General features: G+C 46.3%; 1 protein-coding gene across 4 annotated transcripts in view; it reads left to right on the forward strand.

The window, feature by feature from the left end:
* Positions 1–26533, forward strand: part of LOC111265177 (transcription factor GATA-3) — a 110466-nt gene extending 83933 nt beyond the window's left edge. For 3 of the 4 annotated variants that reach the window (XM_086970379.1, XM_086970378.1, XM_022841605.2), the window contains 4 exons: positions 1146–1673; positions 8935–9086; positions 13152–13280; positions 21690–26533. In XM_086970379.1, the coding sequence (XP_086826505.1) occupies positions 1146–1673; positions 8935–9086; positions 13152–13280; positions 21690–22148 (1268 nt within the window). In that variant the 3' untranslated portion in view covers positions 22149–26533. The remainder of the gene's footprint in view (positions 1–1145; positions 1674–8934; positions 9087–13151; positions 13281–21689) is intronic. The other variant, XM_022841607.2, reaches the window with a different exon arrangement.
* Positions 26534–26864: the final 331 nt, after the last annotated feature.

The following is a 26864-nucleotide window of genomic DNA, read 5'->3' on the forward strand; positions in this document are numbered from 1 at the left end:
TAGGAACAATAACCAAAGGAGCCGCGATCACTGACCGGCAGTGTTGCCTGGTGGATACCGCAGTGACGAGAACAGCACTTTACGACAATTTGAAAATATTCCATTTTATTTGTTATGCGGATGTTGATTCTGATGCTGAATAATCTAGTAGCAGCGGTAGTGGTTGTTGTTGGCGATAAAGCAGTCGTTCGTATATAATCTAGAGCGTCAGCCTTCGACCAGTGATGTGGCTGGCGGCTGATGGTTCTATAGCTAGGAAGGCTTTTGTGGGCTCGTTTTTTGCTTAACGCCGAAGGGGAAGCGATGGAACGCGAAGCAAAACAGGGAGCGGGCGGGTGGTCGGGCGAGAGCGAGCATTCGAGTAAATGATGGCCTTAGAAATGAAAACACAGAATGGAATTAATCATCTCAACGATGCGCACTTCACACGACAGCTGCCATACTGCCACCTTGTATGGCCATAAGAGCAATGCTCTTATGCCACCGCGGCCAAACACCCGACAACAATAACTAGACAAGCAGCAATAACTTCACACAAATGCCCACCGCCTGGTGGTGAAGGCAGCAGGCTGCTGAGGTTGGTTAAGTGAGGTGCATTAGCAACAGCAGCGGCAGACCCTTACAAAACGTCATCTCATTTAAAGGGAGAAGCGACGACTATGCATGGATAGGCTGATATTATACTCGTCGCCGCTGGCGCTGCGGTGACTTGACTGTTTGCTCGGGGAAACGCACAAAGGGGGTACGAAGGAAGGATGAAAGTCAGTAAATAGACGGCGCATTTTGTAAGAGAGCAAGGTAATTAGTTAAAAATCACTTCCCTCGTTGATTAATTATTGGAGAGATAACTTACTAAACGAGCTTTCGCTTGTATGGTTAGCGCTGATACAGCTAAAAGCTAACTGGCTGGCTAAAATAGCCAAATACGTTGAGCTGAAACACACCAGGGCATAAGAGCGGCATCGCTTTTTTTTGCCCCCCCAACTACACGTAGTACGAAATAACGAAAAAAGCTTATCTAAATCGTATTTTCCTAATAAAGACTCTATACGTATCTACGATGCGTTCATACAGAATAGATTATAGTGGCAAACACGAATGTAGTTGTAAATAATGCACATTTTTTTCTACTGTTTCCGTTACAGCAGCGCGCAACAATATGGTTCGGCCACATTTCCATACGCCTGTCCATCCTTGGATCTCGGACCCCGCGGGCAAAGCATTGCCGTATGCCCACGGCTCGTCGTGGTTCCCAGCAGTGCAGGGGGCGAAACCTCCACATTCACCCCCCGGCGCAGTGTCTGCGCCCTCGTCACAGAGTTCATCACATTCATCACCGCACCTCTTTACGTTCCCACCGACGCCGCCCAAGGACGCGACGCCCGATCCATCGGCGACGGCGCTGCCAGCGGACTACGCTTCGGCTAGCCTGGCTGAGGATGTTAAGGCAGCCCAGTCATTTAAGCAGCGTAACGAAGGTTCGTTCTTGGCCGCTCATTCGGCCTATTACCAAGGCGCGTCGGCTTATCCAGCCGGCAGCGACCTTGGGCCCTACCACCCAGGCTATCATCAACAGCTGCTCAACAGTGTAAAATCAATCCAGCAACAGTACAACCAAGGTGGCTACGGACCCGCCTCGAGCAAGCCTAAGAGCAAGACGAGGTCCAGTGCCGGTAAGATTGAGGTGTTCTCCCACACATGCTCTCTTGCTGTCCTCACTTGAACTCGAAAGTCTCTTCTAGCTCAAGCATCAAATCTGTCGCACCGTCTATATCACTTGACTTGACCACGGTTTACGCTAAGCCATTTCACTATAACTCACTTTCTCGTATCTAACTATTTCCTCCAACTTACGCTTTCGAGCTTTATGCTGTGTGCTTCATTGGACTTGCAAACTAACCTAACCTAGCCTTAGAGTGAGGACAGAACGAAATCGGGGGACAATAGAGAGCAGGTAGGACACACCTCACCTGAAAAATTGCCGTGTGTTTTCTATTCTTGTAGAGCTATAGCTTGGGCCTTTACGATTCTGTCGCCTGTCACTTACTAACTAGTTCATTAACACGATACTATCGTATGGCTTCGCTGTCGCTCTCTCCTGTTTTGTCTGTGTGTACGAAAATATCTCGGACTGCGATTGTTGTTTCTATCTCACCATTTGCACGCTGCGCGCTTATATTTGATTGACCACTGCCGACACCAACTTTCATATCAATCGATGCGTCAAATGAACCAACCACACGGCCACGTTACGTTACTACACGTCGCATCAACTTCACGGCACAGGACGCACCACTACAGACTCACGTTCGACACCAGGTAGCTCCGGCCTGTGCAGTCCCCCTTCCGCTGTTGGGGGCCTAGGAAGCGGAAGTGTTGGCGTTGGAGGTCCAATGTTGGCAGAAAGTGCAGTGCTATCCTTCCCGCTGGAGCAGGGCTCGTATTTCTGGGGCGCCAGCCCGCCTGCCACCGCACCCGCGGGCCAGCGCTCCTCGGAGGTCTCATCGTTCGGAGGTAACAATACGACATGAAATAAAAGCCCCCAACATCATCCCATAATTTCCACGAAAAGACTCCCTCGACTGAAGTAGACTTCTGTAGGTTCCTTTTGTCGTTTATGTTTGAGCTCCTCAAAAGCTCTCTCGTTATTGAGGCATTCATTTGTGTTCGCGTTTATGCACCCTCTCCCCAACCCCCAATCCTCCCATGTTTCGCAACAGCTCGTAGATCCAGGATCGTCATCAAGATGCCCTGATTGATTTCCTTGATTATGACCACTGCCAGTATCGAGTTGCATGTGTCCCTGTATAGCACGAATTTGTCGGAAAAACGAATCGCTACTGAGCAGAAGAAGAGATTTTCGTGAAACGAATGATCTTCAGCTTTGATGGAGTACTTAGACGTGGTCTGATGCATCGTGATGCCATTGGCCATTGTACGTGAACTTCGTTTCCTTTTTTTTTTTTTACTTTATTTTACCCAGCGAATGGATTTACTTGATAGCAGTACTGAGTTGAGTTGGAATGTAGTAACTATTACGTTTGTAAAGGATGTTCATATACCATTCCGTTAGTCTTCCTCTTTGTGACAACAACAACAATAATGACGGTATGGAGCAACTTTATCTTGTGTTGTCTCGCCCATTTAGATACATATGTTACTTGTATTTTTCGTCCTATTTGTTTTATTACGTCCTTTATTTTGCCGTTGTTGTCACTGTTTTATCAAGTGCGTAACGATGAGGCTTTGGTTAGTTATCAGCTGTTATATGACATCATTGAGTTTTTTTTTTTTTTTCGGTGATTGGATAAATAACGATGTTCCGTTCCTTCGTCTATGGATCAGTTGCGTTTTCCGTGTGGTAAAAACGAGCTTCTGTTGGCATCCTTTGTTTTTCTCATTTGTCCATTGGCAGGCCTTATCGTCGTTCCTTTATCCTTGCGATATGCAACATTTTGTAGTGGTAACGATGGATAAACTACTGGCGAGTTGTTCATGAGCTATGGGCTATGCACAGATGTTGGTGATATACAAAAGCTCGTGAGAAGCCTTTCGCGGTACGACATTTCTGCCATGGTATCAGATGATTCAGCTGACACCTCGTAGTTGGTCACTTCTACAGTGTAGCAATGGCGGAAAAGGTGTAAGACAACGGCGCTAAGAGCAGAATAACGAGTGCCCTACTCATTATTTGGACGTGTTATCGCAGTTTCGGTAACTTCGCTTATCTAACACCATTAACTATAAATGTATTGTACCATATAGATGCATCAGCTATTACCAAAGCACATTGACAGGGGATGGCGATAATCTCCTCGTCGACTCATTCACCCTCTGCATTTATTCATCCTCCCCCCGATATTTTTTTCATGGGTTCACATGACTACCGAACTGAAGTTCTTTTCAAAGACGAGTGAAGCCTCACCCTTCCCTACTACGGTAACTTTTGCCGATAGTATAGACGAGCAGGCTACAGGCAAGGCTGATCTATTGAAGACATACGTGAGCACATATCATCAACTTAACATCACAGTTTGTTTAGATAACTTAACAACGACAGAAGCGGCAATTCAGATTAAATGCGGTATCGGACTATAACGACAACAACGGCACGAAGAGATGTGCATCGATTCCTTCGGCCTTTCGTCCGTTTACCGTTGTTTTGCGCCCTTCAAAAAGGTCTCGTAGGCAGAGTTGCGCGCAGTTGGTGGGGCATGTAGAAAAACAGATACACCAAACAGCTTCGAGCATCCAAAAAGGAGAGCACCAACGACATGTTGGTCGCCAGGCGATCTGATAATGCTTGTCTAGAGCTCTATTTCTATGTTTTTTTCTGTTGTGTGCATTTTGCGGTACACCAAATTCATTGTGCAAGAAGAGTTTACACACACACACAATTGCTTCGAGCTTGATCCCTGTTGTTAACAAGCGTCATGCAGCGGACAACGCAACAGGATACAGCCCATAGCCGCGTCTCATCAAATAGATACATCTACTATTTGTGACTGCACTATAGACGGACACGTGCAGACGTCACTGCCCGTGCGATTCAACAGTGTAACTAATACGATGGAGCAAACGAGCGATGATACTTCTTGACGGCAGTTGATCATTATCACTCTCGTCAACCCGTAAACACAGAAGCGTCATCGACATTTCAATCCTGTTTTGTTGTCAGTTGTTGTTGTTGTTGTTGTTGTTAATACACAATCAAGGTAGGCCGTTGCTCAGCAGCAGCAGCAGATGGTGACGCTGATCTTGTAGCAAACTGATACAGTGAAAGCGAAGAAGGAAGAGATGGGACGTATTTGACGACAAAGATGCTAGAATGGGCGGGGGGGGGGGGGGTGAACCTCCGATGGGTGCTGGTTATTCTTTTGCACGTTTTTGTCATGTTCACGACGAACTCAGCAGCACGCGCCGCCGTCGCCGCCGACGACGGGATCTAGCTGACACAAAAGAGTGCAGTTGTCGTTCCGTTTAGTGTCCCATCATCATTTGGCTGCATATACATATAGCCGCAACAATAAGCAGCGTCATAGCAGGGCAAAGTCTATAATACTATTGTTGTCTATGGGCGGCAAGCTAACTATGTGATAGCGCGACGATACAATTTTTCCAGCAAAAAAAAAGCAGGAAAACACACAGCGGCCGCAAAAAACCCCGAAGCATCAACAACGCGAGTAATAACAAATGGACAACGACCGGATGGCTGAAAATGTTTTTTCTTTACAGCTGATTGCAAAGATCTACTGCACTGCTTATCTTTTCGTAGAAGAACTACTCGTTTTGTCGCCCATCGATGCGACAGAACACATCGAAAAGGCGTTCATCTGCCACTTTAACCCTCGTCGGTACTGCCGCAACATCCACGACGTCACCACGGCGCCAATGCTACAAGTACTGCTATGATTTCGTGCACGGTCATCTATTTGTTCGTTGGCTCGCTATTGAAGACTGTGCTTGGGGCCTTTGCCGAATGGCGCTGATGCCGATGAGGAAGCAGTTGTCGTTTCTCTTCTGATTTCTGCCGCGACTACCATCAGCGCTTCTGAACTATACCATTTAGTTGAATAATAGTTCAGTAGCTGTGATAGTAACTGCGGTTGTAATGATGCTTGTACCACTGACGGTGGTAATGCCATGCCAAGCGTGTATGTGCGTATTTGTTAAACCATAGTCGAAAAATGGGAGTCAAATAAAAACCGCCTACCGCCAAGCAACTTCGTTCATTTAACTGCGAGTTCAATTGGATTCTGCTTCTTCCCCTCATACACAGCGTTGTATCCGTCCATACGTGTGCCGTAATTCTGTCCGCACGCGCGGTGTTGGCAACTGCGTTATCTAACCGCTCAACAGCAAGTTGGCTCACTTTCCGTGTCGATACGTACATTATCGTACTATTGGAACCTTCTTCTCACAGAGGGGCAACGGCCGCGCTTCCTTTCTTAAAATCGAGGGACATAAGGGTCAGAAGAGATCAACAGAACTTTACTAACATCTGTGTATTCAACAGGAGAAAACAAGCACATCTAATCAACGAGTCAAACACAACATCGACGGCACCGACTTGAGCTTCAATGATGTACGGAGGAGGCGCGAGCGATTTGAGGCGTACTAACAACACTAACAGCAGCTGGATACTCCAATAACGGTGGCAACAGAAGGTTGAGTTGAGCCGCTGGCAATTAGAGACTCTTTTGTTAATCACAGATCGCCGTCGATCCTTTCGCGGCCGCCGATGCCCATTCGTTCAGGCGACCTGTCCGTAGTACATCGATGTTATTACTACATCTTACCAATCGCATGTACGACATACGTCGTCGTCCAACAACCATTAAAGCGTTGTGTGCCAATTTAATTCGATCCCCAGTTTCGCCGGTCTTCTTCACGTCATCGGACTGGCCTATCACCCCAATTCTTGTGGGCCGGCTTTCGTTTTATTATTGTTACTGTCGCTGTTGTATTCTGCCGGAAAGGCGGATCTTACGGCAGTCTTCGTTGCCGTCGTTGCATGGTGTGATCCAACGTCGTGAAATAGTTTGCCAAAAAACCGGCGGGCACAACGAGAGAGTGTGCGAAACTTAACAACAGGCCAAATAAAGAAGAAACAAGACAAGAAAAAGAAAATGACGACGATGACGAAGAACGAAAACAGAATGAAGAACGAAACTCGCTGCGAGGGGCACCCAACCGTCTTGAGGAGTCCAGTTGGATAGGCTCCGCAGTGAATCGCCGCTGCTGCCCAAAGATCAGGACCGCAGAACCACAATGAGAGATAGGGAGAGAATGGCGGGACGCGATTGTTTATTTTTAAATTAACCCACGTCTCTTTTATCACGATTAAGCACCGGTGGCGGCAAAAGCGATACTACCAGACAATGCAGGCCACTTGCGAACAGCTATAGAGAAGTAACTGTAGCATCAATACTGGCCGCAGCACCTCGACCATACCCGTGTCTTTGTAGTGTTCATTTAGACGTATCAACCAGATGTAGTATTGCAGATGCCGATGATACACACTTCAAATGACGAGGCATAAGGCCTGAAGAGCGTGTCGTACCATTAGATACCGCCTAAGGAAAAAGCAGAAAAAAAGAAAAGCTGTAGCTATATCCAATGTCGTGTTTTTGTCGACTGCATGCTACCTATACGAGGAGTGGCACTGAAACTTTACAGCCAGTAACGTCTCCCTTAATAATGAATAGGGGACACATTGCAGCGAATCGGCGTATACTATAGAAGCAAAGAGTTTAGAACGCCCGCAACAGCCAAGTCTTGGCTTCCTTGATGCGTGTTTAATGGAAGAAGAAGGGTTAGTTAGGACAAACGGTCTTCGTTGTTGAATACATGGCCTAAATATTGATGCCGAAACGTCCCTTAGACATAGAGCTTTGTGCAGCTTTTTTCGGCTTACCAACATGAAGGAGATGTATTCCATTTTTCGACATCGCGTCGTCAGCCTGAATACTATCATGGATATATAGGGGTACCTTCGTCTACTAATCACGTTTTAGGACGCTGTAGCAATGTTTCTCATAGAGAAGTGGGTGGATCGGAACAGGAAGTAAATAACGTTTAGCAGGAAGATTAATATTAGACAGTTTCAGACAAGCTTCAGTGGCAGTCTCTTTAGCTATGGGTCAGACTGTCGTTGCAGACCGTAGGTCGTCGAAAGTAACCCTAGGTGTAAGTGGAGAAGCAGTCAGGCTGTGACAGCAGAGAAAAAGTCTGCCGTTTCCTTGATCCCAGACCGCTGGTTGACAATACTATTAGATGTTCTACACAATCAGCCTCTTTGTATCGCGTCGTTGCCGTGCACTGTGTGTGTTTTTTGCTTTCCTCTAGTTATTGTTGGCCTTCCGTAAAAATAGTTTCCGATGCGAGATTGATGAAACGTTCGGAACTAGTACTTCGATTTCTCTCGACACGATGTTATATTGATTCTACCCGAATGAGGCAACAACTGGCAAAATCACAGAATGAGTTTGTAGCAAGTACGCTGCTTGTGGAAAACCAACGCTTTTAACACAAAATCTTCGCTTAGCCACCTAAATATCCCTTTTCACTATTTTTTTATTATAGCATTAATTATAGCCTTGCCAATAGCGTACTATCGAACGTTTTCGCTATACGTATCATGAACAATGTCTGCCAATTTCCACGTCAAGTTACTTGTCGACACTATGCTAGTGGTCACTCACAGCAAAGGTACACGATTATAGATTATTCACTCAATGCATCTGATAAGTGAAGATTCTGACAAAACTTCCGCTTCTCCCGACAACGCCGACTTTAAAGCTCAAACCGGACACGTACAACGCTAGCTGTTATCTTCCAGTGGAACGGTAGTGACCCTAGTATTTGAATGTAGCGTTTCCTTATCATCTTCATCCAGATAGATTTCCCTGGCAGACTGTGTCCCTCTTGTCGTTCCCCCAAACGGGACGAACTAAAGAGTCTTTACTTTGAAACTCCCAAAGACTGCAAAGATCGTCGGTGGTGACCTTTCATTGAACTAGTCATTACATAGCACAATATAATTTAACAATGTGTTTTTCAGCCTTTCATCACAGCTGGCGTAATCAACAGCATTGCTAGCGTTCCATATGGTTTGGTGGTATATATCTTGTCAGTGCACGTACATTTTTTCTTAAGCTTTTGTTCGTTCGAGACTGCTTGTTCATTTGTTGTCTACTTCTTTTCCCTTGAATGCGTTTCTTCGGAAAGCTCTAAAAGCGGTGCATGGGTCAAGCGGTTGTTGTAGCCACAATAATCGTACGACGGGTTGCTACGGCGTCAAACCCTTAGTTGGCGACCAGACGTGACCAAATAATACGAGATGCGTAATTCGTGTCTAATTTTTACTAACTGAAGTGTTTCTTGTTGACTGTTGTTGGGTTTTGCGCTCCTGACAACAACCATCAACTCCAGAGGGCAGAGAGTGCGTGAATTGCGGAGCCACGTCGACGCCGCTATGGAGACGCGACGGAACGGGCCATTATCTGTGCAATGCATGCGGTCTCTACCACAAGATGAACGGTCAGAACCGACCCCTTATCAAGCCCAAGCGAAGACTGGTCAGCGTAAGTATCCATTCAACTTGGTAAAAAAGTAGAGTATATGTTTATTTTTCGAAACAGAAAATTTTCCTTATGTCACGCTGAGTAATAGCGGGAGTAAAGATTTAGACTGGGATGTGCAAATAGGTATTATAGGCTTCGTTTACAAGTAGAGAATTTATTTTTAATCTTCCGTGAAGAGAAACTGTTTCAACAATTATGGTAATCAGACCAGCGTTAACAATGTCCATGTTCCATCGAGAATGTTTGCTTGGCTATTTACACTTTGGGATTGGGAAGTTATTTCGCGTTGCTCCTTTTGTTGTAGGTCCTGTTTCAAAGGACAGTGGTACCTTCAATGACAGCCAACAGCGTGTTTACTGCCTAAAGAGACGTTATATGTTTGCATTACATGCAAACATATAACGTCTCTTTTATATCCTGTACAAAACTCGGTCCCGAACTGCTTGTATTTGAACTTCGCCCCAGCCCCCATTACACGGCCGAGCAAGCGAAGCACCAAGATGGACCAGTATATACATTCAATGCATATATATTGAAGCTATTACATTGTTATCTACTGTAGATAGCCACTAAACTGACTGGTTGACGGGTCTGTCTTCTTCGCCTGTCTCTGTCGCAGAACGTGACCACATTACCTCGCGCCGCCTTCGTTTGAGTATCATTATAAATTTAAAGCGACCTAAGCCTCGAAAGAGAGGAGTTCTTTTTCTCACAAACCTCACCCACCCCCCTGCTGCCCCTTGTCCGCTGTTGTTCAATCTCTAGCTTCCGTACTTCCTGTTTTGGCAAAATGCCGCTGCAGCCGAGGCCATTGCCTTCACCGTTAACGTGGCCTGCTTCCCTCTACCACTATTAGATAGTATTAGTACTACTGATATGCACGCTGCCGCCTGGATACTCAACCGACTAATCTGGCGGGGGAGTGGGAGGGGGATTGGCACGCATCGGCACCACCGCCATTGTTGTTAGGCCCTGGCCTTGCCTCGACTATGATGAGAGCATAAAGCAAAAAAATACCAAGGGTCTGTACATTGGACAGGTATATATAACTGATTCAGTAGCTTGGCTCGACGTTTCGCGCCATTATCGAGAGGACCTTCTTTGGCATATAGCAGCGACTAGACCGCTCGAACTGTATTTTTTCCCCACGGATCGACACAACTCGTCTTTTAGACAGAGGCACGTTAGGCACGCTACCGCCATAATTTGAAAGGTTAATTGCTACTGCAGACGATTCTGCGATTGTCGCTTTGTTTAGTTGCTGTTGCTGCTCGTTAACACTGAACGAATAATGCGGCGGAGAATTAGGTTACAGGTGGTCTCCTGTCACTTCTAACCAGGACATTGCCGCTTTCTTGATAAGGAAAACCATAGCAACATTAGCGACTGCCACTGCCGCCGTATTCACGTCACAATTCAGTCTGCTAACAGTAGCGTAGTGAGGGATTTTAGCGGTGGGGACCAAACTGCACCACAAATTTTCCGATCGTAAAGTTAAATGCCCCTGTACCGGCAGCGCGGATTGTTTTAAATAGCGGCTCCCAACAGCAACCAGCGTGGCGGCCACCCCCTCTCGGACGGATTAAGTAATGGTAGCACGAAAACCGAGGAAAACAGGCCGTAGCTACCGCAGTGTCGGTAGTCTCAGGAGCCTCGAAGAACCACCAAAGGTTGGTGGAACGTTGGTAAGCGATATATGAAAACAGGATATAGTCAATAGGGGGGTTAACGCAACGCGAGGGCTTTCATGGCTGACTGAAGTGCTAAAGCTTGTTCTGTTTAGTAGCTCTTGTTTGATGCTCGTATTAGTAGAAAGCGCAAGCTACAAACATATGTCATGTTGAAACGAAGGCATTTGGTCTTCTAATAGTATTGAATATATATAATTTGTCGACAGAAGTTACTTTGGCAGTCACACAAAGGAAAGGTTGCTTTATCTATGTGTCGTCATATATCAACACGTATCCGCCGGCCAAACATCGACATAGACTGAAGAGCACTAGTAATATAGAAGGCGTTGAAAAACGTCTAACTGGTTAAAATAAAAACAGAAGAATTTATGGAGCCAGGTAGAAATAGCAACGTGACTTTAACGACAGCAGTATCTGAGCAACGAAAGCAGCAATTACGAGGGTTGAATAGATTCATTTTTCCTCCAGCAACAACAGCGTCAGCGACTGCGGAAAACGTAATCAGATCAATTGTGATCTGCAGCAGCTTTGAAGACGCTACTCTGTCATTTCGGTCGGCAAACCAGCCGCTAGGTAGTAGAAACTTGTCCAACCGTACGATGGCACTCTTCGCTGCTTTGCCGTTATCTTCCATTTGTTTGCCCATGGCTGGCATTCACCGAATGTAATCGCAGTTACATATATATAAGGTTCCTTTGCTCTGAGCGTACGTTTTTTTCGGCTTGGCACGTTGTTTACTGTTTTACGGCACTGGAAACTCACTGGATCTCATGAAGGAATTTATAATGAGAGTATATACTACTATGCATCGTAGCTAAAGCTGTATGTCTTAGTACGCGCACGTACATACGGCACGCGTGGCGTGGAAAAATCCACCGCCACCATCACTTAGATTGTTATGGACGCCAGTGGACTTCTGCTATGTCAGTGTTCGTGTTCCTAAGCGTCACGCAACGCTTAACTTGCACAGGCAGCGATAGCAACGCTGATACCTCATTAGCAACAGCCGGCAATCCAGTGAGGTAACCAATTAGATGACTGACTGATTGACGGTCTGTGCCACTGCCCGCGGTTCCGTCAGATCCTCGACTTCACTTCGTCCTAGGGAAGCTTTGTTGTCTCCTACAGATCGGCGTCTATTGCCGAGGCTATTTTGTGATGACCAACAGTTAGTCGCCTTCAGCAGACATCGGGAGCGCAAACCCAATACATTATAGTCGCGAACGTATTGGGCGCAAACGACCACTAAGTGGACGCCAGAGGCCAGCGCGAAAGGTTTTTGAAGGAAAAGCACAGGACAGTCCTGCAGCTATAATGATTGTCTTGCTGCGTTATCCTGTCGTTCGCTATTAGTACCGTTGTACTAGATAATCGTGGACGAATCTAGGTCGGCGCCATCCCCGAATGGTGTTACTATCGCTTATTAACTAGAACTATGGTGTTTGACTGTTGTCCACATCCACAGTGGCCATGGCACGCAGTAGCAGGTAAATGGCGGCAGTAGAACTGTAATAGATATTATGATTACCCGAGCTACAGGCTAATGGAGTGCAAAGACTTAAATTTAGACAGCAGAAAGTTTCCTTATTTCATCGCTGTCAGTGTTATATAGTTTCTTATGCAATGTATTCCCAAGCTAAGAATGGGCCTCAGAACTACTCTAGATAGAATTGAATGCCCATATAGTAAACCCATCCAATGATTCAGTATTATAGAAGTTCATGCCCCAGATCAAGAGCAAATTCTGCTCGCGCATATGACCCAGCGCACAAACGCTGGTCGAGATACCTCTGTCGTGTAAGCGTTTCATAATGCACGACCATTATGTGTGCGTTGTACTAGACGGTGACAATGCTACAAGGCGTCTGTGATAAAGTGGTTGGCACTCCTTTTCCTAGTCGCTATCTGGCTGGTCCATCCCATGGAAATTTTGAGTTCGAGCTGTGTTTTGAGTATCGAATATTGCTTACAGCTGTTGCCGCTCGAACTTAGACATGGTCGGCACTAAGTGTGGGCAATCCATCGACACTCGAAGACAAATGAGTGGTCGGGCAGGAACTCATAATAGCCTAGTCCTAGTCGGCGGCCCAATGGTCAGGTGTCAGAACAACGATAACTTTTGTTTGTCACGGCCACTCTTCTTTCCTCGGTGTCGTGGCCTTAATTAGGTAGAGGGGAAGACATTGTTTCCACTGGGGTCGCGATATGTAGGTGGATACACAAAATAATATGACAAAATAGTTGTTTAGTAGATTAATACACGCTTGTTAGATTTTCCTACTGGGTCTACACTATGCTGTGCCATACTTAGATGCACATAATGTAAAAATAAATTATTTCGGGTTTGTTTTTGTTTCGGCCCCCCCTATAACAGCAATCGGCAGCTCGACGAGCGGGCACCTCATGTGCCAACTGCAAAACGACGACAACGACACTCTGGCGGCGAAACCATAATGGTGAGCCCGTGTGCAACGCCTGTGGACTCTACTACAAGCTGCACAACGTAAGTTCTTCTTTTTTTGACGACAAATACTTCATGCAGGTATGATTCCGTACGACGACCTAACCTGAATCACACTGATATGTGTGTGTGTGTGTGTGACCGAATACATTTAAGCTAAGTATTGCAGAAGAGAAAGCTATAGATGATAGAACTAATATGATCAGCTGCACAAGTTCGGTACATTAGACAAGTGGAAAAAATACTTAATCCCTACCTACGACAGATTCGAAGGTAGATTAGATTGGCTATACTGATCCAACTGGTCGTTGTTGAACTTACCGACATAGAATCTAATGAGGCGAAGTCGTTGATCGTCTCTCTACTGCAGGCTGTTACACTGGTGTACCGTCGCATCAATTGTATTCGCTTTGTCGCTATTTATCTGTCCTCTATAAAGATGAAGTCGAGTGTGCCACAGTGTTCCTCCATCGGACCTAAGTATCCTCTGATCGTGATACTCGAAAAAGAAAAAGACGTCTAGCAAATAACAGGGAGTTGTCCACTCGACTAGCATTTGCTATTCTGAAGATATACACCCGTTCTAAGCTGTGTCGTACTCCGCCCAGAAGAACGAAGCCCACCTACCGTTGAATCAGTTGAGCGCACTTTACGATTGAGCGGGTCAACTGGGTTTTAGGATACCGCTTGCTCTTTTCTTGTTTCGCGCGTTTACTGCTTGCTACTAGTACTACTACTACTACTACCACCGAAACCTACTCCTTCAACGAAACAAGGCTTTGCCCCCTTAAACGTATCGTCAGCTTGACCAACGAATCGTCTCTAATCTGGCTTAAAAGGGCGGGTAATATACCTTTTCGCGTGTTACACTGTAGTGTATTAGGTTTCTCGAGTAAGATAACATCATCTATGAGGTGATTTGGTCGCAAACACGTGTTCGCGCGCCCCCTCTACCAGTACGCCCCTTCTATGGAGTTCTTATGCTGAATGAAAAAGGACCCTTTGCCTTCACACACATATATATTCCTTCAGTGTTTTTCGAGGTGTTCATCTGCAGGGGAGACACCAGTCAGTTCGCCATTGCATCTAGAATGTCATTTCTGCTATCAAAGTCGCTGCCGCTTGTTCTATTTGCTCATTTGGTCACTCATATGCTCGATAGCAAAGGCGTATTTCATGCTGACATATCGACGGTGGCAGCGGCACGTGATGACTACTGATCTGTTTCTCAGTGTTTCATTTGATTCTAGTCGTTGTTTGCTTCGCTCGGCTGGATCAAGACAATACTAACTCGATAAAGCTAGCGTTAGCTAGCGTCAGCGGCAGCGGAACTGTCAACAACTGATTGTGACACTCCATCATTCCGTGCCGGATGCTGTGGAGATGGATGGCTTCGTGCTCCAGCCGCTCCGGTGCGCGCGCTACCATTCGTAGCTATAGCTGTTGCTGGCCGCCAGCAGCAGCAGCAGCAGCTGGTGCCGATGACGGGTTGAAGAGCTGTATCGCCGTCTTTTACCTGCCTGCCCGCCTGTCTGACCAACCTGTCTGGCTATCTGACCATGCCATGCTATTAAAGATGACCACGAGGGGCTATTTGGCTTCCCACCAGCCAATGACTGCTCGGGCTGATAGATGCAGGAAAGAAACAAAACACAACACTGCTAACAGCAGCATGAGGAGCAAACCAACGGACGAACGGACGCACGCACGCACGCACGCACGCAACTGTCGAATGAGACATTATGCAGCAGTAGGACGAGCGCGGGCAGTAGCGGTGACGGGCCGCGGCAGCTATGCTAACGTAGAAAGAAGATAGCGGTAAGCTTGATCATTGGACATTTCGCCTTTGAAGTGGCTGTCTGCATGTGCGTACAGGGTGCTTGCCGTGGTCGACCAGCACGGACTAACAGCTCTTAGGGAGCAGATACAGAAGCAGCACTCACAGACGCTCTAACGCAGCATCGTACGTCAGCCACAGCAGGATCGTAGTGATGGCTAGAGGCTTTGAATCGAGGTAGCGCGAGCTAGCCAGCAGTACAAAAAGCGATTCGGGTATGGCCTACAAAGCAATGGAAGCCGACGGGAAAGCATCTGCACCGACCAACGAGGGACTTACCACTCGGGTGTTGCCAGCAATGTGAGTGTGCATATTGTGCGGACGCCTAACAGTCTGAACGCGAACTGGTATCTGGTCCTCTCCATAATGATCGTTGCACATGCTTCAATGTGACCCTGTGCTGCGCCGGCAATGGCCACGCCGCAAGTGTTGAGAGACGCACGTCTAATTGTGTCTATATTCGTGTAAATCTGTCGCGTTCTTCTTTTTCTCGTTCTCTTTTTGACTGGTTGTCTGTGCTTCGATCAGTCTGATTGTGTGCAACTATAAGTATGCACAATATATGGCGTTATTGCCATTGCCGCTGCTAGGGCGACGAGACGAAGTGGCTGACATTCAAATATCAAAGTCGCCGTCGACGCTTAGCGTGAGTAATAGCAGTGGTATGGTAGCGTTCACCGCTGCTGTGTCCTAACCGAAGGCCCGAACAACAAATTCAGAATTTTTGGCAGGTAGAATAGAAAAATGAAAGCTATATAAGCGCATATGAAGAGAAACAACGGGGGAGTTAGGAAAACGTACGCAGCTATATGGCCGCTGCCGGCGCGCGTTGAGCTACAAGTCAGTCGTCATAGCCAATTGTCAACACAGGACGATTATGAAGCGTGGCAGGCGTTTCTTTTTTCTGCGTTTTCTGCAATGGACAGTCGCAGCTTCAGCGAGAGACAGGGGGTCCGCTAGTAGATGGGTCGGGCAGTTAATCAGCGATGGGTTTCGGCATCAGCCGCGTCAACAACAACAACAACAACAACGGCAGTTGGAGCTACGAGAATGACAAAGACGACGCGAGCGGACTGCTGTAGTCGATTCATCGGAGAAAACAATAATTACGTCGCCAGCCAATGAAACAGCCACATGAATATTGGACAATTCGTACAATATCACGGCGATTGCCGCCGCCGCCATCGATAACCGTGTAGCCATCATAAAAAGGCATTTCAACGGGCAGTCACATAGGTTCTTATAATAGAAGAAAACACATCTTGGGCGATAGAGGTGCACCCGATAGTGGTCATTTGTCGTCGATGGATTCCTTCCCCAGGCGTGCAATGGCCACGAACAAACGACGCGATCCTTACGCAAGCGAATCAACGGCTGCACGGGAAGATCAAGCGAGAGGACTTTTTGTTTATGGGCGTGTCTCAGTAGACGTGTTCACGTCTGTCTGTGTTTGGAACGTAGAAAAAAGGTGTGCGCGGGAGGTGCGTTTCTCAACTGAGAGATGCCCGCCTTCAGCGAGAACCGAATGGCCACTGACAAGATTCTAATCTTGTCTGTCGTCTGAAAATCACTGCACTGTCCTCGAATGGAATTTTTTCTTTCAATTATTTTGCTTGTTGTTTTGCTGTATATATATATATATACACACGTGAGTGCTCTAATAATACAACTAGAAAGAAAGGTAATTTGTGATTGATTCATCTTATCCCCTAGGAAGACATGTGGCTAAAACGATCTTAAGTACACTCGGCGTGAAATACTGTTTGATTTGGAAGACATTTATCAGCGGATTTCAAGGATGCGTAGTAGAATTGGATTAATTTTGTTAGTAAGTCGGGGCTTCCCACCCACTACTAATTAACACTGCACCTATAATACAGTATGATACGGTGCCATCGCGCCTTCATGCAGAAGTCGGTCGGCTACAGTGTGATTTACTCGTTTCAGTCCCTATGTTGTGCGAGTCATGGCGCGTCATGCGCTATTACTTTCTCCTGCTACTTTTGCGGCAGTGTTGTCGTTGGTGAGAAACGTCGCTGCCACACGATGCAGGTCAATACCGCTGAGATCTCAGCCCTCACTAAGCACACAAACGAAGGTGAAGCAGACAAACGACGCCAACGGAGACAGCGCGACGGCAACAATATCAGCCTACCTCTCGTTCAAAGCAGCCTCGGTCGGAATCGCGCATAGTTGATGGCCTGGCTTTTTGCAGGTATCACGAGCAGTAGAAGCACGAGCTGGAGGCTGATGCGTTCGTCATCGCATCTCGCTGGCGACTTCGTGTACTTGTTTACAACCTCCCGGAGCCTCGGGAAAACGGCAGCTGCGCACAGCGGCAGGGCGAACCGTAAGGTTAATACCTTCTGGCGACAACGACAGTAATCAGGCACCTCGTTCGTTAGAAAACATTCGTAATGGGATCATGCGCAAGAGGGGATCTGAGCAGAGCTGAGAGTTGTCGTTTGATTTTTTTCTTCTACTCTTTCCCTCTCTTCAACTCCTCTTTGATTTGTCCTTTATTCATTCGATCAAGTATAGGGTCACAGTGAGCTATACCAAATGCTAGTATAGACAACTGACCCGTGTCGTATCCTGCTACCACCTCGACCATTATGAAAAGTGCATTTTCATCCTTTCTTGAAGGATTCGTCAGTCGGCGCTGAAGACCTATGAAGTCACAACGGCAACGACGCCAATGGCATGAGTAAGCAGGCGACTCGCGCCGCCGCGTTACTCGATCGCTAAACGACGGGTGCCATATATATGTATATATGGAACCCGTCGTTGGTGCCATACCTACTGTATAATATATATCTTATATACTACGTATGGCACTAATTGACTACAGGTGCTGTTATCCTCTCTGGCCATAGCTTGTTTCCTTTCTACCTACTTACAATATAAAGAACAGCTGTTGTCGTACGGGATACGACAAGAACGAAGTGGCGCAACTACTGCTATAACTAAGATCAATACGACCAGAAGATGCCGATTTCAGCTGCGTTGTTGCCGCTCTTCAGCCTTCTGCGCGGCGCTGTTCCTTACCGTAAGAATTGCACAGACGAAAGTCGTCGCCATCGGGGACACAACAACATTTGAATAAAGCGTCTGCTGTTTGCGTCGTCGCTTTCTATTTGCCGGCGTGTTGGCACGCAGTCGCCAGTGGTCCTAGCGGCCGCTGCTTGAGGACTGATAGTTCTTGCTACTGCTTTTATCCTAGCTACTCTCTGGGCGGCAGCGCATCGGACAGTTTCGTCGACGTTGTTCTTTGTCAAAGTTTTCTCCTCCTTCGCGTGCTTCTTCAACAGCGAACGTTGACCTTGGCGGGATGTTCCGACGCCGATGGACGTACCAACTGAACGCGGCCGATGTTCCAGCCTTCACAGGCCTCTCGCCCGCGTTTAATCGACGCTTTGCTCGATAGCACTCGTTGACTCGCTTTAATCTGCCGTCCTTTCGGGCTCCTTTTCCCCGCCCGTGTTCGTGATCATTATGGCAACAGATTTCGGCTGGTAGCGGCCACGGTCACTGGTTTGCCACCACTCACTGAAACATACGTGGTCCGCTAAGTTTGAGAGTTGTCAATGATTCTGCTACAAATTCTCAAATGTTCTTTCTGTTGCTCTAGCTACACCTAATGTAGGAGTTGTTCCTCTAATACACGACGTCTGCCGAAATAAATTCTGCTGGGAAGGTAACCGGCGAGGCTGAAACCTATAACCACACTTCTACTAAGTGAGCCTAGTTGTATATGAAGGCGTGTGAGATTTAGATATTTGTTAAATTTATGTATCTCCATATAGATATATATATGGTGGCGGTGTTGCTGTTTTAGATGTATGAGGTTTCTTACCTCTTTTCCACGAGCGCTACTCTCTTATTCGTTCGCCTGTGGATATATTGCCGCATCAGGAAACAGTTTGTTGCCTTCCGGTGAAGCTAGTGGGTGTACAGACCCACCGTTGAGCTGCTACGCAGGACAGGACGGTTGAAGCGATAGTAAAGTCCTTGCTACCTTCGCAATGAACGAACCGCCGCTATGGCAGAGAAAGCGGTACTCATATAAGGACGACGCCACGCTTTGGTTGGCTCGTGTCTAGCAGGGGCAGCAGTGGAAGCTCCATCTATGGCTGTTCCAGCATGCGTCGTAACCCAAGCTAAAGGCATGAAGAGGAGGGGCGAACGCCCTACGACGACTTGCCCCAGGAAATGACTCGTCGCGATGGGAGAACGAGTTTATCGAAGCAGCTAAAATGGAAGTTGCGGTACAAGTCATAGCAGTGATAGAACTAACAGTAATTTTGATAGCAGCAAGAGTGCAAGCACCCTTAAACGGAGCAATGGACTATCAGCTGTCGTTATACTGGCATTAAACAAGGGTACTGGCCTGATCCCCGCCCACTTTTTACCCCCCAAAAATTGATATTCAATGGTCCAAAATTTACTTGTATACATAGACTCGCGTCGTATACAGTCTATAACAAGGTAAACGTGTCGATGGCTTAATGAGTACAAAGACAACCTAAACAGGCCCTCAGGCTTTCAGTTGCCCTCTACTGCGTCTCTTAACTGTGGTGATCCCAGCAGGTCAAATCAGCCAATTATGGGTGAGTGGATGGATAAATTCGTACAGATCTAGAACTTTCCTGTGATGTTAGGTAACAAGGGCAGTAAATGGACGCCATACGGCCATAAGGCAAACACCGCTGAAGTCCCAGCTTTAGCAGAGCGCAGCAGTAGCAATAATTGACAGAGGTCTCTTTATCTTCTGTTTAAGCTGACGCTATAGATTGAGGCTGTGCTCAGATGCGAATTGACGCTGATGTGAATTATGTACGAAAGCAGACAGCCATGACCACGACGAGTGGCGCCACTCAGCGGGAGTCACCAGCCCCCGCCGGGACAGAATCTTTATTGGAGCAAGACGAAGGACAGAACAACGACAGCAGACAAGGTAGTCAAACGTTGAGAAAACAAACATTGAAACATATCAACGTCAGCCCGATCACTCCAAATTCACTAGAAAATACACCACAGCAGGAACAATAAGGACGGCTTTGTGGATAAGCTCTAGGACAAGGATCATGATGTCGCGCCCACGTCGGACAAGACGATCTATTTCTGTTAGACCAACACTAATAGCAATTCTCTCGTTTCATTGCTTATAATGGCCTGCTGTCTCAAGCAGGCTCGGCGATACAGGAAGCGTCTGATCTATTAGATATGTTCGAAATCTTTCTTTTTTTTTCCTCATATATATATATATATATATATATATATATATATATATATATATATATATCAATTTTTACCAGCTCCAATCCGCAAAACATATAACATCGAAAATTTCATATCTTATTAATGGTGCCATTACGATGTCGTTTGCACAACTGAGTAACGGTAGTTTGGAATAAAATCAACGCGTCAGGTAAACGCACACTATGATATCGCCATCAGCAGCGGCGGCGGCACCGACGGAACAATTGCAAAAACATTTGAGTAGTGTCGCCGCATAATGGCATAAATAACACTCATCTTGTATTTATTTAAACATTACACAAAAACGTTCAGATGTAAGCAGGAGGCGTTCACACGCTACTTGTGTCCGTTTGTCCGCCCATCGAACGGAGTCAGTTACCACGATTCGATATATCTATGGTTCACTGTCGCAGCGTCCTGGACCACCATCCAGTAGCGTCCACTGTCGTTCGTCCGTCCGGTCAACGCCTGACTGTTGTTCCTGAACGTGTGAACCGGCACTTTGAAATGGTGCCATCTCTGCCGCCGACAAAATCGCTGTAGCTCTTTGTCCACCGGGCTCTTGCCACACGATGGCAATCAAACGACTTCGAGCGTCGTTTGCCTCGACCGACGACTTCAATACCAATAATAACACTCGCAGCAGCAGCTGAGTCGGGTGTCATAAACTGTCCATGAATAATTCGTTAATTTACATCGCAACCCGGAATTGCGTGTCTATTTGTGTCGGTGTGACGCTGTCGCAGTGCTGTGTTTGTTCAGGGCGGACAATGACGCACAGACAATGAAAAACCCAGTCAGCAAGAAATGGGGTGGCCAATACTGGCCACCCGCCTCGATACTGCTGCTGCTACCGGCGCGTCTTTTGCCAGCCGCCAACGAGACCGCGAGAATGATGATAGTGGTAACAACATTCGAGTGAACTCACGAGCTCGTATTTGCCACTTCCATAGTTTGCCAGAGTGAGATTGATTGGTTCGCTGCGCTGTTTGATGCCAAAAGAGACTTGCCCGGACTTTCGCTATCCCCTATGAGAGTGCCTAGTACGAATGAATCTGTTCGGGCATCTGAGTAGACTGGTAAGCAGCTGTGGGAATAGTGGCAAACGGGGATGGGTCAGAAACTTCGCGCATTATTGATTCTGATAACCCAATTACATCAAATACGTTTGGAGGAAAATTCGCAGGTAAACGGGCTTGAGACTGAACATGTGGTACCTCCTTATATACACGTACGCACATTTGCAAACAGTCTGGTATGATTGCGTGCACGTATTAATTAGGCTGTACTTAAGTTCAGGGCTATGCACTGGTTAACAATACGGTCCTGTTGTTGTTCCGCATGAATTACAGGTGAATAGGCCGCTGACCATGAAGAAAGAAGGCATTCAAACGCGCAACCGCAAACTCAGCTCGAAGGCGAAGAAGAAGAAGCCATCGGGCTCGATGCTGGCGCTGCCTGACTGCCTGAAGCCGCTTGGCGACAAGTCGTTCTCGAGCTTCTCACCGGCAGGCCAGTTTTCGATGGGCATGAACATGAATCATTATATGGGCGTAAACCAGGGGGCGGCACAGTTTCCCGTCGGCATGGGCGGCTCGTTTGTATCGTCTAGTCCGGTGTCGTCTATCGGCCAACACATGGGAGCGGCAGGCCATGCGGGTTCGCTGAGCTCGCAGATTAGCCAGAGCATTTCGTCGAGTCTGGCCGTTGGAGTGGGCCATGGAGGCCAAGGATCAACGGCAGCCGCCCTCAATCTCGGTGCGGGCGCTGGTTCGGCGGCGCTCAACTCGATGGTAGGCGCCATGGCGTAGGGTGTCCCGCCAGCCGAGGAGCTCCACGAGGGCGTCGAGGACGACAGCCTTGATGGCCACGATGGCATCGGCGATCCAGCACTGGCCGAATCTAGTGCCGGTCCCAATAACAACAGCAACGGGAAACAGTCAACAGCGACATCAGCCGTAGTGGCAGCAGCACACGCGATCGCTGCGGCGAATCGACGCTGAACATTGGTTAACAATGGATGTTGGCGCCCAATATCTACCTCTACCCAATTTATTTTCCACCTTGAGAGCAGGCCGAACTGCGCTAAACAGGCGGTGACATCGATAAACATAACAGCGATGATGATGATGGGAAAATCTAACAAATGAGTACTGCTGTCGCCACTTCTTAGAAGAGTTCTGTGTACTTTATTTACTCGCCTGCGATTCTTCAACCGTGATGACCCAGTTTGCGACCCATGATTAGGTTTAGGGCCGTCTGCTAAAGAAAACTCAACTAATGCAAAATACTCTGCGTTGGTCGAATGCGACGAACCCTAATAGAAACAAAGGGTATGAAAAAGATAAGAAAGTAGAAAGAGCTCTAGTAGGAAGAAGAAACCATAAGAAAAGGATAATGACGATGACCAAGTTGAGGTCGGATGAAGCCAACGTGTCGGGTTTACGTCGACACGCTGCTGAAGAATAGTGAGACGAAGTCGGACCCCCGAGCAAACCCCGGTTGGAAATAATTGGAAATGTTTAGGCGGAGGCGACGGCAATGCGGGCGTGTTCATTTAGACGGAGCACACAAACACAGCCATCGACGCCCACACCTACACACAAGCACAGTGCTCTACAGACAAGCTAAATAAGGTACGGCCGAAACATGTTGCAGGAGACGGAGATTAGTACTATGAAAATGACAATAGTAACAGCCATTACTTGACACAGCAAACACAACGATAGTACTGCAACGATGGATGAACAGAGCAGAGCAGAGGCCGTTGACGAGCTAACGACTCGCGCAATTTCTCTCTGGAGAACGAATGCAGAATGAAAAACAACAAAGGGGAACGAAGAGTAGGATCCCTGATGGTCTTTTCAGAGAGGCAAAGAGAAGAAGCGACATGACGCAGTGGCAGATCGAACATCCCTTCTACTGTCTGCTGTGGCCTCTGCCTGAACAGCAAAAAGCATGAAATCAGAGATGATCCATTGATCTCGCGGTGGCGTCCGACGACACCCCCTACCCATGTACAGAATCCTCAGTGTCCGCCCCAAAAAAAATACACCTAAACTGCATACATATTATACATAATACAGATAAACAGAGCCGCCGAAGATGATATACAGACAATATTAATAGAGGCGACGCGTGAATGAAAAGGTTGCATATATAAGACAAATAAGTAACAAGCAAATATACATTGCCCGACATGCGGTCAATAGATGGCGCATCGGGCACTGGATAGACAAACATTATTAATATTATCTTCACCTATAGAGTGTGATGGTATTCATGATGATTAAGGGCTGAAAATTGGCTCGCTGGTTGGTCTTCCTGTCGTTTCGTCAGTGTGCTATGATTGTATGTGACCGATATGTATGTAGGATTATTGTGGTCACCATACCCAGCCAGTAGAAACTGCAATGACACCAACAGCGACAAAACAACAATAGTCAGAACGATAGCTACGTGATTAGGCAAAAATAAGCCAGCAACGAGAAACAGCAACCGTAACGGCTGTTATAATATTGATAACAATGAAGACACATTGATATAGGGAAAGTGACATCAGTCCTGGAAATACTAACAATGAGGATATACAAGTTGGAAACGAAGACCGTGTTCGTGAAAAGGTATCGCGGCTATGGTCGGTAATAAACACGAACACGCACACATTTACGATTATTCGAAATACGACAACGAATAAACGGGTATCTGCGGGCGAGTGAGCGAATGATATAGACGTGCACGTGTGCATGCGTTTCTGTGTGTGTGTGTGTGTGTGTATGCGTGGGCGTGAGCATGTGTGTGTGTGTGTGTGTCTGTGTGTGTGTGTGTCTGTTTGTGTGCACGCGAAATCGAGGGAAAAGTTTATGCGAAAGCAGCAAGAACAATACTGACCGAATTAGAAAACACGGTTGAAACAAACAACAGATGATTGGTGGAGAAGCAACGCGATAAAAGAAATTGTTCGTGTAGTGCAATACCCACAGGACGAGATGCGGACGAGCCTCAGCACGAGAGCCCCTCTCTGTGAGCGGAAGCGTGAACTCGCCAGCAGCGAATCTTTGGAAATTGATCGGCCAGCACAGCCGTACCATGCAAACAGACAGAGATGGATTAGTTATAATGCAAAAATTAGCAAAGAGAAGTAGAACGGACGGGACAGACGAAAGATAACAGGGGGCTGACGCCACTAGCCGTGAACCTGGCAGATGTGATTGATTCGAATATGAAATTATCTTATAAATGTCGTAAGCGATCGCTTATAAATGAAGTATCTGAGGGGCTTTTTGTTAGTCGATAATACTTAAGGTACACAGTGTCTGCTGGGTTCATTCCTTGCGCTCGAGTAGTAAAGATAAACGGTTGAAAAAGATGCGACGTATCGCATCTACCCTTCCGGTGCATGCGATGCTCGATCAATGAGGCTTCTGAAGATGATGATTTCGTCTTCGTGGTCGTCAAAACGAGTGCTTTCTAATCGACTGTATCCAAATCAGCTGTGACCTACGAGAGATGGCTACTTTCACTAAGGAAGATATTCTTCTCAGACCATATTCGATATCCGCGCGTTGAAAATTCAATTTTGAAAACAAACCAACAAGTCCGAACCAATTTTCCGATTAGCAATACAAAAACAGCAGCAGGTAACCGAAAGCAAAAAAAAAAATAGTTGGTGAAGATTTGACACATCGAGACGATAGCGGCACTCGGATGTTTGTAAATGTTGTAAATTCTGTCGCTAATGACTAAAGCAAGGTAGAAGACTGGGAAAGATGAAGATGATAATGGCGTACTCATACATAGGGCACCAGAAGCTCTAGCGAGGGGAGGACGGTGCAACGATAAATGATGGGACAATACTAAACATTTATGTAACAACAAATAAAGTAATGAGCAAAGACTGACGAGAGTGAGGGAGAAAGAGAAACAATTAAACGAGAATAAATTAAACTGGGTTCGTGCTCGACCCGTGTCCTGTGTATCATAATAAGTTACCTAGGTATTACAAAAAAAAAGAGAATAATTATAGAAAATTATGTGACTTGTCAATGAGCTGTGACCATTCACCATGACGACTTGTGACGACACCAGCATACACGTTAAAAACAATAAAAATACATAAAAAAAAAAAAAGCAAAACTGTCCTAATAAACAGCATTAGACTAGCCTGAAAGTTGGTTTTTATGGCAGGCGTTCAGACAGAAGTTGTGCGATTTCGACGACGACAACAACAACAACAACAACAACAACAACAGTAGTAACAACAGCAACAAAATGTTGGGTAAAATCGGAGGACCCAGGCGTCAAATTCCAAATCGAAACAGACAATACCAAAGAACGACTGGGTTTTGGTTTTGCGAGAACTCAAAACCTTTTTCGGTTCTAGCCAATGAAGCAGTCCATCGATGGGCCCGATGAAAGCATTTTGATGTTGAGAGTTAATATTAGCTTGAGACAACCCGTGATAGCTGATGAAACAACGTAAAACAGAAACGTACGACCAAATAACAGAGTTTCCCCTCAAAGCAACAACGATTATGGCAAAAGCAACATTAACAATACACCAGCTACGTCAGTCACAATAAATGATTAAAAAAATAGATGAAGGCAGCGAACGAATATCAACAATGCCGAAGTAGCAGAAAGAAGAGCTGCGATGAAAGAGGCAAGGACGGTGGCATAACTATACAAAGCGAAAATATGGTGCGTCGTATCTAATAGGCCTATTTAATGGACGAAGCCGTCAAGTAACGAAGAGAATAAGATGATCAGCTGGGAGGCAGCGTTATTTTTTCGTCGTCGTAGTTGTTGTCGTCGTCATCAAGAAGGGCGAAAATGACCATATACTCTATGTGTATCTGTAATACAGTGTATTGCCGGAGAGTACGCCAACAAACGGCCCTGCCGAAAGTCCAACTGGCGGGCACGTTCGAAATGTACTGCGTACCCAGTTCTGCTGTGGCATCCATTTGTGGAATCAGGTAGAAACAGCGACAAGTGGATCTAAGGAAAGTCAAAAAAAAATTGAGAAGACAACGGACATGGTGTCGTAATAGTGGTGTTATTAATAATAATAATTATAATTATAATTATTATTATTATTATTATCAAAAAAGGAGTGCTATTCATGTAAATATAGTTTTAGCATGATACGATTAAAAAGAAAATAAAATGTCGGATCACTGTCACTTAAAATATATTATTGGCTTATTACTTCGTACGTATTTTGTCGTCGCAGTTCATCTTTATCTAACAGTGAGCATCTGCCAGGTTTGAAAAGGGGCCTGGACAGACACTTTGTTCCATATTGCCGAAACAATGCTTAATAGCAATGCCGAAGGAAGAAACATTAGATTAGGTATATATATACATACATACATATATGTGTGCGTAAGTTGTTTAGTTCGTTATAGAACTTTACTTTGTAAACTTACGCTAGACCATGGCTACCTGGGACATTCTTTTTGTTTTTGAGAATGGAACGTTAGCCTTTGGAATTCATTCGACGCGTTCTCTCTGTGTGTTCGATC

Source organism: Varroa jacobsoni, unplaced genomic scaffold (genome assembly GCF_002532875.2).
Source record: "Varroa jacobsoni isolate VJ856 unplaced genomic scaffold, vjacob_1.0 scaffold_941, whole genome shotgun sequence".
Lineage (NCBI taxonomy): Eukaryota > Metazoa > Arthropoda > Arachnida > Mesostigmata > Varroidae > Varroa > Varroa jacobsoni.